The sequence below is a fragment of the Clytia hemisphaerica genome, unplaced genomic scaffold (assembly GCF_902728285.1).
Source record: "Clytia hemisphaerica strain Z4C2 unplaced genomic scaffold, Clytia hemisphaerica genome assembly, whole genome shotgun sequence".
NCBI lineage: Eukaryota > Metazoa > Cnidaria > Hydrozoa > Leptothecata > Clytiidae > Clytia > Clytia hemisphaerica.
In genome coordinates this window covers 479,218-493,958 of record NW_027103283.1, presented here as the reverse complement: position 1 = coordinate 493,958, position 14,741 = coordinate 479,218, and the positions used below count along the sequence as shown (strand labels likewise).

At 36.8% G+C, this 14,741-nt stretch overlaps 1 protein-coding gene across 1 annotated transcript; it reads left to right on the top strand.

The window, feature by feature from the left end:
- The first annotated feature begins 7,512 nt into the window (after positions 1-7,512).
- On the top strand, positions 7,513-9,570 carry LOC136805337 (uncharacterized). Its single transcript, XM_067061932.1, has 4 exons — positions 7,513-8,381; positions 8,505-8,681; positions 8,784-9,249; positions 9,365-9,570. The coding sequence occupies exons 1-3, from the start codon at positions 8,247-8,249 to the stop codon at positions 9,021-9,023; spliced, it is 552 nt and encodes a 183-aa protein (XP_066918033.1). The 5' UTR covers positions 7,513-8,246; the 3' UTR covers positions 9,024-9,249; positions 9,365-9,570.
- The last annotated feature ends 5,171 nt before the right edge of the window (positions 9,571-14,741 follow it).

Below are 14,741 nucleotides of genomic sequence, written 5' to 3'. Positions count from 1 at the left end.
TGTGTGTCTCCAGAAGAGTTCCAGTTCTTATGATGCATTTCTATCTCTGTTACATCATGTTGTGCTTGGAAATATCTCAGTTACATTTAAATCCACTACAAAACATTATGTGAGCCACCAAAAGCACACTGTCTATGCTCAAAACAAAATGCCGACAACAATGTTTTTTGCGAAGCGAATTTATGAGCGAAGCAGTTTTGCTACATTGTGCACGTACCTTTAACTTCTATCCCAAGCGAAAATTTGCTATAAAATTTGCTATATAAATCACATCTTCAAAGCGATGATTTTATCAAAATGGCCTTGAATGGTTTGCCTTGAAGCCACGAAACTTTCCTCGGTTTGGTAGCTAGGACTGCGAAAAATGCCGTTTTAAAATGGTGTACCCTAGCAGCGAACAGCAACAAAATTACCGGAAGCCGGAAACACGGACTTAGAATCTGAAGTTGATCAAATTGCCGCGCGGGCGGCACGCATCTAAGCAATCTAAGCAGTGGTTCTTCGGTTTTTAATGTTTATTTTGCTGTTAAATTGAAAAAAATAGTTTGAACGGTGACAGAAAGGATCTTCATCATCCCTTGACTTTTAACAGCAAGTATCATATATCAAATAAGGTCAATCAATGAGAGGTTTTTGCAAGTCAAGCGGGCGGGCGGGAGGAGTGCTCTTTTAGTGAACGAAACTTACCTTGCAAAACCAAGTGGATATTCTATGATAAAGAAGTACGGAGGTAATCAAATTTGTCGAATTTGTCAAGAAATAAATCAAAACTGCTGAAGAACCAACAAGCTATCTTTCTACATTTTTGTTTTTGTTTTATTTTTATGTTTTGTGATGATTTCGACAGACGATTCGTGATTCGAATAAAAATGTTCGATCGTTCGATGAATATCGTTCGATTTTATTAAGACACCGTTTACACTAGAATAACTAGAAGGAAAACAAAAGAGCGATGCGCAGGGCAGCGGTGGGCGTTGTGCCGCTGTGGATTATGTAATGTGTTTGGGCATTAAGGCTCTTACGACTCTGTCTCTAAAGGATATATTTTGCTAGCAACTTGCGAATTGAGGTGTGTCTGGATCGCTTCGCAACCCTTATCCAATACGGCTAGTCGCAGAAATCCAGCAACACAACCAATGTAGAGCAACTTTATAGATTCGGTAGAGAGTCCATTCTTCATTTAAATAAATCATTTCAATCAAAGAGATTAAGTTTTGATCTAAAACTTGCCAAGAAATCTGCAGAATCATGCTTACAGCTTGCTTTTCAGCTGGTTTTGATTTGTTAAACTACTGCAGCTACCATCTTTAATTTCAATGATCACGTAATGCCACGGAAAATAATATTTTGACGCCCGAAAAGGGCGTAAAAAGAGCTTTCTTTTGGCGTATCACATTGCTATGTTTCGGCCGAGATTGAAGAAATAAGTCCTTAGCAACGGGATTTTTTCTGTTGCTAGGGCGATTTTTCAAGCACCCAACAGGATAAAAATGCTCACTGCGGCCTGAATGATAAAGATATAGCTCTGAAATTTTCAGGAGATGTTCAGAAAGACCTAAGGCTCTCAAAACACCCAAAAACCAAAATTCGACAATTTTTTATTTTTGGGTAGACTACCACCTTAAGCAACTAGGATGGCGACTTGACGTTTCAAAATCACAAGACGACTTCAAAGTGCATGTTTTAACGTTCCCTTGAAAAGAAGACGTCAATAAAAGAGTACATTAATAACGATTGATTTATATCACAAGGAAGCTATATATTTATTTTTCACGAAAACTTGGCATATTTTTACCTTTATCCATGTGATACTAAACCTCGATCGTATAAAATTTGTCTTTAGATTTTAAGATCTTCTTCACGTTCTTTCTCAAGTTGCCGTCCTAGTTGCTTAAGCTAAAGTCCCTAGAATCTAGGGGGAGAGATACTGTCATTATGCCGACAGACAAGAATGTGCCCGCGCTGGTATTCGAAAAGTGGACGACTCTTATTACTGTATGTGGGACTCAAAATTTATATGGAAAAAGATGCTTAAGTAATGGGACTGAATTGTCAAAATTTTCTATTTTTTCTTCAAAAGAGACTCGAGCTTAGTTAGTTGTTTGAGACCCTGAATGATGTGACTTTTAAATTTATCTAAAATTTATTTTAAAATCTAAAATTAATGAGACTCAAGGTGAAAAAAGACACCCCGGCTAGCAGCACACTCCCATATCTTTTTTGCCTAAGTACATATCTATCTATTGATCAAAACATTTTTCTATAATTGTTCTAAAAACCATTTTTGCTTGTTGCCAATTCATTGGAGGATACGGCAAAGATTCTGAATCGACCACGTATCTAAAATATTCACTCAAATTTGCATCCTCTTCCTGAATTTCCAAAGCTCTTGCCTCATCTAAAATGTTCCTTTCATTAAGTAATTGTTCGATATCGTCGTTTTGTATTTCGATCTGTTCATTTTCGTATCCTTCAGGTGGCGAAAAATAATTTATGTCCGGAATTCCCGCGATACTATCGTTCCTTGACTTACGGATGTAGTGAGTGTTCCATTCATATCGCACTTCATCAAGACGGTTTTGTAAAAAATCTGAAAATACAAACCACACGCATTCCATATGGACATGGTGACCAAGGACAAGGATATTTTCTTCAATAAGGTCTTTGAAAAATTGAATCACCCAAGCAGTATAACTTCTCTTCAAGCTTGACCACCAGTTTTCGATTCTTTGATTTGCCACCGACGTTCCATAATTATGAGCATTCGCATCCTTAACAAGATAGCAATGCATATCTGCCATAATGCCATTTTCTGTCCCTAAGTCGGTGCGTAGCTTCTTAGGACAAAATCCAAGTTCTTGCACTGATTTGACATAAAATGAAGCTGGTATTATGGGATTATTATTCGTTCTTGTCACCTTGAGCCATATAATTCTACGGGAGAATCCATCGATGCAGCCATGTACTGGCAGTCCATAAGGCTTTAATTTGTCGTAGCCATCAATGTGCCAACATTGATTTGGACCAGAGGACACGTAAACCCGCCTATTAAGACGATTCCTTCTTCGCTCATCGTTTCCTTCAGGGTCGATTTCCTTTAGCAGCCGCATAACATCGTCTCTTTTAATGTTGATTTCGTATGCCATTTTCAAATGATGCCATAAACTACGATAGCCCCTGAGGGATCCAGGTCCTTGAATCTCTCGTTCAATTAATAGTCTTAATACTTCATCCGTTACGTTGTTGCGTCGTTTTTGCAATCCGTACGATTTTAACTTCCTTTTAAGAGTTCTAGTGCTCATCGTGATCTGATGGTGTATCTCCATAAGCTTAACGATATCGTCATACTTATAATATTTGTAAAAATAATGTTCAATGATTTCTTTCTCATCAGTCATTTCGAAGACGTTGTCTTTTGCCCTAGAAGGTCTTCTAGCACCACATATTGAGCAAAAAAAACCATCATTGTCAATTAAGTGACCACAATGAGTACAAAACACCATATTTGACTTTGAGTAGCGAATGCACGTGTAAAAGCGAGATAAACATTATTGATATAGTCGACAAAAAAGAAAAAAAGTCACCAAAAAAAGAAAAAAAGTCGACCAAAAAAGAAAAAAAGTCAGCAAAAAAAGAAAAAAAGTCGACCAAAGAAGAAAAAAAGTCGACCAAAAGAAAAAAAGTCGACCAAAGAAGAAAAAAAGTCAGCAAAAAAAGAAAAAAAGTCGACCAAAAAAGAAAAAAAGTCGACAAAAAAAGAAAAAAAGTCGGCAAAAAAGAAAAAAAAGTTTTAAAATCAAAAAAAAGAAAAAAAGTCAGCAAAAAAAGAAAAAAAGTTAGCAAAAAAAGAAAAAAAGTCAGCAAAAAAAGAAAAAAAGTCGACAAAAAAGAAAAAAAGTCGGCAAAAAAAGAAAAAAAGTCGACAAAAAAGAAAGTTTGGATGTCCCTTCTCGGCTTCCGTACTATTGTTATTTTAAAAATACACATTTTTCCCCTTTTCCCCATTCTTGATTTTAAATCGCTGAAAAAATAGACTCTCCATCCTAGAAAAAGGATGGACAGTCAAAGTTTCGATCAGAAATTTTATGCTGATTAAGAAAAAGGTCAGAACCATGGTCTGAAAATTTTGCTATCTCGAGCTATGAAGTACTTTCGTTTTCAAAACTTAGAAAACGTAAGTACTTCGTATCTCTTGATAACGATTTTCAGACCATGGTTCTGACCTTTTTCTTAATCAGCATAAAATTTCTGATTAATTGGTATATAGTATGCAGGGTTTTAAGCTCAAAAAATATTTTTCTTAGGCTAGCAGAGTCACAGTCAAAATTTTGAATCCGCTATTATGGATTTAGAAATTCATGTAGAAAAAAACTTTACCTGAATTTTATTATTTGAACGGTAGGCAAGACCCTCCGAAAATACAGCCACGCAAATCTGGAACCAAAAGTAGTCATTTCAAAAAATCGAAATCGAAAGTGCTTCATATCTCCAGATAACGAAATTTTCAGACCATGATTCTGACCTTTTCCTTAATCAGCATAAAATTTGTGATCGATTGGTATATAATATGTCTATGTTTAAAGTTCAAGCAAGAGGGCTAAAAAGGGTTGAAAATCTAGAATCCGTCATTATGGAAATTTGTGCCTGATCCAAATAACGCCACACACGTTTTCTGACTCTTCAAGGACTATACTTTCATGATCAAATGAAAAAATGACTATACGCCGATGCGCATACTGGACCTAACTCAGCCCCTAGAGTATGAGCAAAATGAGCACGACCAACAGCTAGATTCACCCACTTTTGGATTCACATCACCACCAAGCAGCACCCACATAAATCAAGGTACATTTCCTAGTTCTATAAACCCATACACCCCACCAGGACTTAAGAATGCTATCCTACGACGCATACGTCGATTTCGATGATTTACTTCCTACACCACCATCAACAGTAGCACAGAATTACTCGGTTTTCAACACAATGCAGATAACAATCTTTTACTCAAACCTAACCAAAATAAGGCAAGAATACGTCCATCATGGACCTGTGCGTGGTGGAACCTTTTTTACCAAGCCTACTTACACTATCATCCTGACAAACATTATGAACTTTTCTCGTACTTCAAAATAATTACAAACCTGGCATAGACCAGGTCAATTGGGGGGGGTCAGGGTCCCCCAAGTGGGGCGAAATTTTCCAGCTAGTTATAGGTTGCTAAAGACCTATATTTTTAGGAATGGGATAAACGGGCTCTAGTGGTGGCAATAACTGACCAGATACCACTGTTTTGAGAGTATTTTTTCACTAAAATCAATTTTATAAGGAATTTTGCTTGCATCTAAAATCACCTAATATTTTCAAAACATGACTGAGAAGTAAATATTTGTCAAAATTACATGAAATTTTCCAGATGTCTTCCCAATAGGTGCAAAGTTGTCTAGAAAAAAAAATTTTCAAAGTTTTTATTCAAGGGGGTCTGTATAAAAGAAAACAGGGGGTAAAATGTACGAAACCCCCCCCAAAAAAAACGCCATTTTTTGGCTTAGATCTGGCTCTTTGAGCTCCAAGAGATTTCTTAAAAGACTAAATACAATATAAAACAATAAAGTACAATAGATATGTTCCTAATAAACAATTGAAAAAAACGGGGGTAAAATAACAGAAAATTGTTATTTTTAGCGAAAAATGTGCATTTTTCTGCATTATCTCCCTTTTTTATCGCTCTAAATCTTTGCAAATGATGTTTGATGCTGGTAAATATTATCAATAAGATCTAATATGTTACTCTTTGTGTTGTGGGGCTCTTTAAAATGAAAAAGACGGGGGTAGAATTAGAAAAAAAAATTGACTTTTCAGTGAAATTCCTTCTTTTGTTGCTTTAGAAGCCTTTGTTTTGGAATCGATTATCCATTTATTGTTTGATATTTGTACTTTTCCCTTGAGATGTTTTTTGGTGTTTGAAATATTTACTTATTTAATTATCTCATCAGCAGTCTTTTCAGTTGTTTTTACTCATGAAAATTCAATTTAGTGTAGGAAGGGTTGAGTTGAGAACTTTTTGCTTTGATTTGATTCTATGGACGTTGAATGATTAAATATTGAATATGAAGTACAGGAGTTTGTAGCCGTGTTCTTTTTATTTTCATACTGTATCTGATTTAACATATTACTGCTTTTCTTGTTTATAGTTAATGAAAAATGAATAAAAAATGAAAGAAAAATGTGTAGTCCACTATAAGGGGCTAAAAAGCTATTCCAAATTGAAACCGTTGAGTGAGGACAATAAACTTCGTATTGTACAAGCAAAGGAAAAGCGTATATCCATTGGTGGAGACCACTATGACAATCACATAGATCAGTGCAACAGTGTACCAGAAGAATTTGGAGAGTCTAATTTTGTTCACTCAGATCCTTGTTATAAAAAGTTCACTCTTATTCTAAGCAGCAAGTGGAGCACTAACAGTTCAAATGATCCTCCACAAGAACTTCGAAGATCGAAAAGGAAACTGAGTACCGACAACAATGAAGATGGAGATAAGAAAGAAAGGTCTGAAGCTTGGGTTTATCCACCAGAATGCAATATTTGCAAAGAAGAAAGAGTACAACATAACAAAGAAAAGGTTTTGCCTTTCAAGATTTAAACAAAACAAGCAGAGGCATCTGTAAAAGCTGCTGCAAAGGAAAATAACGAGGATATGTACTACGAAGTTAAACATCTCGATCTGGTTCCAAGAGAATTTATAATGCACGATCACTGCAGGAAACGCTTTCTTAGAGGATTTGGTGAAGAAAATCGAAAGAAAAAGCTCGAAGCTACAGGGAATCAGGTATAAACTTTGCTTTTTCGTCATTTACGTCATACTGTTTTGTTATTAAACTCCAAGGCATTTCAATAGTCCTTTTCGGGATCGCAAAACCATATTGAATGATTTCTTATTCACTCGCGTGCGAACACTCGCGAAATTTATAAGGAATGAGCGTTTGATTATCCATTGCTTATTCATTTTAAGGAGTCCACAACATCTCTGAGGACTGATTTTGATGCTGTCAAGGCGTACATCAGAAATGTAATCATAGGAGAAAACAAAGTTGTCTCGATGAAGATATTGCAATCGATTTATGGTTATACCCTTATAGCAACGATGACAAGCGTTCTAGACATAAACTCAAGAATAAAATCATCAACGAGTTTCCAGATACTCTACAATTCGTCCAACCTGGTGTGCGGAAGTTGTGTTCAGCAAATCCATTTTTGATGAGAAAATGATGCCATCGTTTGATCCTAACTCTAACATAATTTCTGTTGCAAAACAACTGCGAGAAGATATTATCATATTTTGTAAGTCGGTTCCTGAACATAAGTGGCCACCAACCTTTGATAGCTTAACGGATGAATACGGAAAGCCACCAGAATCAGTCCAATTATTCTTAAAGCACCTGCTCACCTCAGAAAAAACAAAGAAAGACACGGCATTCCGGCTAATCGATTCGTTTACATCCGACCGTTTACATCCGACTTCATCCATAATGTCAGTAATGGAAAGGTTATCACTCCCAAGCATTATTTACTTGCTCTTGGACTCCACAACATCACTGGGCAAAGGCAACCTGTCGAAATTACAAATATACTTGGGCATTGTGTGACATACGGCACTTGCTGCGAGATTGAAATGGCACTATCTGAAGCTTCAATGCTGAAAGCCAAGGAAACTTATATTCTTAAGGTGCGACCTATTGACCACGAGTTTATCTTTACATGGTTTTGGGTTGATAACTTTGATGTCTTGGTGGAGAAAGATGGAGGAGGTGGGTCGGTAAACACAACACATCTGGTAGCCTTCCAGGAACCAGGACTCAGAGGCGCTAACAAGGATATACACGTCGAGATACCAAGGACACGGAAACGAAAATTATGCATTCCGACAGAAAAAGAGCATGTTGCATATATTGTTGATACTGCTGCACCACCACCAGCTATCAACACAACCTCTCACAACGAAAGCTTTAGTGAGATGGATTTTAACAACTCGATGTTCACCTGGATCTTTTTCAGAAACGTCAATCATTCAGATCAAGCTGTTCCGATTTTCACCGGTTGGAGACTATTTGGAAGCAAGCCTCGTCCTCAAAATTTCCAAAAGACCGTTGAAACGTACCTCCCACCGATAACGACCAAAGTCACAGAATTCACCACAATTTCTAAGTACATGAGTTACCTATAGTCTTTGTCCTCATCCGTTGATATGCCGTATTTTAATATCACATTAGATGTCGGTGCTGCACTCAACGCTTTCAAGTTTCTGTGGTCCAATCAAAACACCCTGAAAAATGTCGTTATCCATCTTGGTGATTTTCATTTTATGAAAGAGAATTTTCAGGTATTCATTTAATTGGGAGAAAATAAGATTTGCATTTCCTAGATAAAAATATATTTAAATCACTTGCCATATTTAAAAAAATATCAGCAGTCTAAACAATTGTGCATTGGATTTTATTTACAGGTTATTGGCATGCTTGTTGACCGTTCAGGCTTTAAGGATACCGTATATCAATCTCGAATTTGCGAAGGTAATTTAAATAGTGCGATCAGTGGAAGCAATTATAACCGTGCTTGGTTCGTGCATTCCCGATTTTCTGAGGCACTAGAAAGATTGCTACTTCAAAGGTTTATGGCAGAGGTATGTTATTTGATTCAATACTTGAAGATCAATTATGAACTGTTTGCATCGGTCAAGAAATTAGGAAATTCATGTAACAGGCTGTAATACTTTTTATTATAGATGAACCCTATCGTGCCAGAGAGTCTAGCTGACATAAGTGTTGACCCTGAAAGTTTCAATGCTAAGATACCAGACGAATGGAAAAATTTCATCAGAAAATACGAGAGTTACAGAAAAGGAGTCCGGGAAGGCAAGATTGGTAAAACAGCTCAATTCTGGATGATCTATTTAGATATGATGCGAATACAACACCAAATACACACAGCAGTTCAAACTAATGATTTTGAGATGAGACTTTAGCATGGGAGGAGATGTTGCCGTTTTACTTTGTTTTCAACAAGACAAACTACGCAAGGTATGGAACCTGGTACACACACAATGAAAAACATCGACTCATTCTATCCTGGATTGAGGGAAATCCTGAAAACATCATGCATGTCCGTTCAAGCTCAATCTTCCTACCCTAGTCGCACCGCAGTAGACCAGCGTGGTGAACAATCAATCAACCGTGACGCTAAAACGTCAGGTAAAAAGTATACTTGTGTTGGTATCATAACTTTCTGGTGTGCGCTATTTCTCTTCTTTGACCAGAGTCTCAATTTACTATGTACCTAGGTATTAAGAAAATCAAAACTTTGTAGGTGGTATCAAATTCTTCGCAAGCAAGAAAGAATCCGTTCTCAAGTGGTGCCTTAACCGTTCTGATGTAGCCAAAACAACACAAGAGCTCAAGAAAATGGCTGGAGTCACAACATCTTGCTACCAGTATAAGCCCATGCGACCATCAGAAATCATTGAAAGTGAAAAGCATGTGACAAAAATCGTCAAAGTTCTGAAAGAAAAGTACATCAATCCTTTCGATATTGGGTTGAAGGATCTGCACAACCTATCCTCAGGAGAGGCAGTAGAAGAAAAAAAAAGTAAGTAAGTAAGTAATAGTTTATTTCATGTTGACGAAAAGGTAGGAACAAAGGCTAATAAAAGTCAACGCTACTTTACAATTAAAAAAGACTAATGTTTTGTTGGCAGCTCATCGTCGCTGCTACTGAGGCTAGATATTGACAGCTTTTGGTTGGCAAAGTTTTTGTTTGCTTTTATCAAGTGGAGGTTATCTGTTCTGGGACTTCCTCTCACACGCCAAATGAAATCACCATCACATTCGGAGTTCCATGTTTTAGCTTTTTCGCACATCTCTTTGATTTTTCTTCTTTCATTGATGGTGAAATCATCAGTGATGCTTAGATGATATCCAAACTCTTTTTATTATCTACATAAAAGATTTTTTGTTCCTTGCCATGAAGCAGTGCTGTAAGGCTCTGATTGGTCCGTTTATTAACAGATCATTTTTTTACAATCCCAAAAGGGAATTGAAAAAAATGAACTATTGGTTCAAAACACGTTTTTATTACATTAAGAAAAAATGTTTACAGTTTAAGATCTCCATATTCCGAAAGTCAATTCCCAAGGGAACTCATAGTTCATCGTTTCTATTTCAATTTGTAAGATTCATTTTTTATCAAGGGAACAAATGAGTTAAATAATTTGTTTTGAAAGGAACTTTTTGTTCATTTACAAGTATTCCTGCGGTGCTATATGCACAATAGTTCCTATTCTACAACGATTCAATGAGAGTAAAGAGAACCAAACCAATTGGGACTCTGATCTCATTTTAATAGTCATTTCAACTATTTTTAAAAGAACTAATTTATATTTAAATTTAAAAAACATTTTAATCAAAGAATACGGTATTTTCACAGAATGAAATTAAAAGATAAAAGGAACTTCATTAAAATAGTGAGATAATTCCTTTTTTCTGAAATTACGTGAAATTTATCTAGTAATTAGTTCATTTAAGAGAGGATCGATGCGATCTCTCAAAAGGCAAGTTCACTTTTAAATGCTATTGGAAAATATGGAGAAAGGACGTGGTACGCGATGAAAGAACTTTCAGCAAGAAAGATGGGAAGGCGTTGAAGGAGCAAGTCCCAAGGCTAAACGCTCAAGCGACTCCAATGCAGCTGGCTTGTTTTTTGTCCTGTTTCCAATTGTGACAGCGATAGCTACCACAGTCGAGGTTGCAGAAAACATGTTGTGACGAAACACGCATGGTACTTTATTTTGAAAGTAAAACCTAATGGATGAAGTTTCACAGATAAAATCTATTCTTCAAATAGAGCAAATCAGAAAAAACGGGACATCTCATCTTTCTCGGACAAATGCAACTGGCTAAAGACTTTAATTTTGGATATGCAGTGCTGGGGGGGTGGAAAAGATGCAAATCAAGCGCTTCAAATTTCCGAAAATATGAAGTTCTGTAAATTTTTGGAAAATTGGAAGAAAATTTTGAATTGACTTTGACTTTAATGGAATATTGTGTTGGATCTACGGAAATAGAGAGATTTCTGAGATATTTGGAGAATGAATGCAATTGGGCAAACCCGGGATGATATCTTACCTACATCATTGAGTTTGCCTAGACTTTTTGAGATGTAGGGGTACGCGCGGACAAATAGCATATTTCTGACAGCGAATTTTTTTTCTCTCTCGTGCAAACAATGTCGAGAAAGAAATGCGGGTCGAGTGGAACACTTTACTTTCAATCGAGCATTTGGAGTATCAATTGCGGGCGTCACGCAGATTTACAAAGAGTGATACCTTTTCACGAGGAGGTATAATAGTTGTAAATTTATCAAAGATCAATGCTCACGTGCCCACGATTTCTTTCGCGTCATCTTGTAGTTTCTTTGTGTTTTGAATGTTAAAGGTAGCAGGCCAAGTTCAATTTCTACTGTGAAATTTCTTACTGCTATGAAAACAGGAAGATTGATCAAACACACTTTAAAACTGAAGAACATAACGGTTTTGATTCATTGTTTTTACTGATGACGTACTTTCGAAATTGAAAAATTACGTAGATCATGTTAGACCACATGAATTCAAAATGTGTTTTTACTGTCTGTAAAAACGGAAACCAGCTTAAAAACCTGGGAGATATATTTGGAAGAATGGTGTATCAAGCGATTGGAAAGTATATAACACCAACCCGTTATAGGCAGATCATCGAAAACCGCTAGCGCTGAGAACCTGACGCTAGAAAGAAAACTTATTGTCAGCCTCGACCGAACACACATCCAACGTTGCCAAGGTGCACTATCAAAAACGAAAGTCACAAGATGTTGCAAGAAAAGCGAACGATGTATGGACAAGTTGATAAAAGTTACATCGGCCAAGGAGAAAGATGAAAGAAGATAAAATCGTTCTTCATAAATCGAAAAGGAAAAATGAAAACAAGTGGCCTCGAAAAAAGCCAAGGAACAAGAATGCTTTTACTACTGAAGGACAATTTTCTGTTAAGGGGTATAAAGAAGTACGGACAAGGAAATGGTCTAACATCTTAAAAGACCCAGAGTAAATTTCACACCCTTAAGAAAAAATCTACTTGATGATGGGGCAAAAGCAAGAAAATTTATTGAGTAAACTTTGAAATAAAATTTAAGAAAGTATTTGAAAAATTGTATTTAAAAAAAATTAAATTAGGTATATGAGAAGTTAGAAGATTTTCTGCTTCTTTTTGTTTCACTAAAATTACATTTGGTAAAATTCTAAAAACCTTATTCTCTCTAATCCCTATATCTTTAAGAAAACTTGTACTTTCAAACAAAAAATATTTGAATTAGGTATATTTGAACATTGAATATCCTTTTAGCAGACACTTTGAGAATCTTATCCCCTCTTATCCCCTGCTTGTCACTCGTTATCACTGCTTATCCGTCTTATCCCCTATTTTGAGGTGTAAAGTCTTTCGGACATTGAACATACTTTTCGCGAACACTTTGAAAATCTTATCCCCTCTTATCCCCTGCTTGTCANGAAAAGCCCTATTATCCCCTGCTTGTCACTCGTTATCACTGCTTATCCGTCCTATCCCCTTATTCTGGTGTGCAAAGTTTATCGGACATTGAACATGCTTTTCTCGGACAATTTGAAAACCTTATCCCCTCTTATCCCCTGCTTGTCACTCGTTGTCACTGCTTATCCGTCTTATCCCCTAGTTTTGATGTGTAAAGTTTATCGGACATTGAACATGCTTTTAGCGGACACTTTCAAAATCTTATCCCCTCTTATCCCCTGTTTGTCACTCTTTATCACTGCTTATCCGTCTAATCCCCTAATTCTGAGGTGCAAAGTTTATCGGACATCGAACATGCTTTTGTCAGACACCTCGAAAAGCTTATCCCCTATTATCCCCTAGTTGTCACTCGTTATCACTGCTTATCCGTCCTATCCCCTTATTCTGGTGTGCAAAGTTTATTGGACATTGAACATGCTTTTCTCGGACACTTTGAAAACCTTATCCCCTGCTTGTCACTCGTTATCACTGCTTATCTGTCTTATCCCCTAATTCTGGTGTGCAAAGTTTATCGGACATTGAACATGCTTTTCTCGGACACTTTGAAAATCTTATCCCCTCTTATCCCCTGCTTGTCACTCGTTATCACTGCTTATCTGTCTTATCCCCTAATTCTGGTGTGCAAAGTTTATCGGACATTGAACATGCTTTTCTCGGACACTTTGAAAACCTTATCCCCTGCTTGTCACTCGTTGTCACTGCTTATCCATCTTATCCCCTAGTTTTGATGTGCAAAGTTTATCGGACATTGAACATGCTTTTAGCAGACACTTTCAAAATCTTATCCCCTCTTATCCCCTTTTTGTCACTCTTTATCACTGCTTATCCGTCTAATCCCCTAATTCTGAGGTGCAAAGTTTATCGGACATCGAACATGCTTTTGTCAGACACTTCGAAAAGCTTATCCCCTATTATCCCCTGGTTGTCACTCGTTATCGCTGCTTATCCGTCCTATCCCCTTATTCTGGTGTGCAAAGTTTATTGGACATTGAACATGCATTTCTCTGACACTTTGAAAACATTATCCCCTCTTATCCCCTGCTTGTCACTCGTTATCACTGCTTATCTGTCTTATCCCCTAGTTTTGATGTGTAAAGTTTATCGGACATTGAACATGCTTTTAGCGGACACTTTCAAAATCTTATCCCCTCTTATCCCCTGCCTGTCACTCGTTATCACTGCTTATCTGTCTTATCCCCTAATTCTGGTGTGCAAAGTTTATCGGACATTGAACATGCTTTTCTCGGACACTTTGAAAGCCTTATCCCCTCTTATCCCCTGCTTGTCACTCGTTGTCACTGCTTATCCATCTTATCCCCTAGTTTTGATGTGCAAAGTTTATCGGACATTGAACATGCTTTTAGCAGACACTTTCAAAATCTTATCCCCTCTTATCCCCTTTTTGTCACTCTTTATCACTGCTTATCCGTCTAATCCCCTAATTCTGAGGTGCAAAGTTTATCGGACATCGAACATGCTTTTGTCAGACACTTCGAAAAGCTTATCCCCTATTATCCCCTGCTTGTCACTCGTTATCGCTGCTTATCCGTCCTATCCCCTTATTCTGGTGTGCAAAGTTTATCGGACATTGAACATGCTTTTCTCGGACAATTTGAAAACCTTATCCCCTCTTATCCCCTGCTTATGCGTCTTATCCCCTTATTCTGGTGTGCAAAGTTTATTGGACATTGAACATGCTTTTTAGCGGACACTTTCGAAATCTTATCCCCTGCTTGTCACTTATTATCACTGCTTATGCGTCTTATCCCTTGATTCTGGTGTTCAAAGTTTATCAGACAATTTTCAAAGCTTTGCATAAGAAAACATTTTCGAAATGTATAACTGTTCAAAGTTTTCAAACTTCTAGTGCTTATAAAAAAAATTAGATGAAACGAAGGTTTTTCTCATTGTGTTTCAAAATTGGGTATAACTGAAATACCGCATTATTAACTTGCTAATAAGTTTGAGTTAACTTTTTCTTTTTTCGAATAATAAAATAACACGTTTTACAAAATGGAATGAAACTTTTGTTCAATATTCTTCAGAAGATTTCTTTCAATGGTTCCTCCTCTGATTGGTTTGCGGTTAAAGTGGAAGGCGAATTGGTT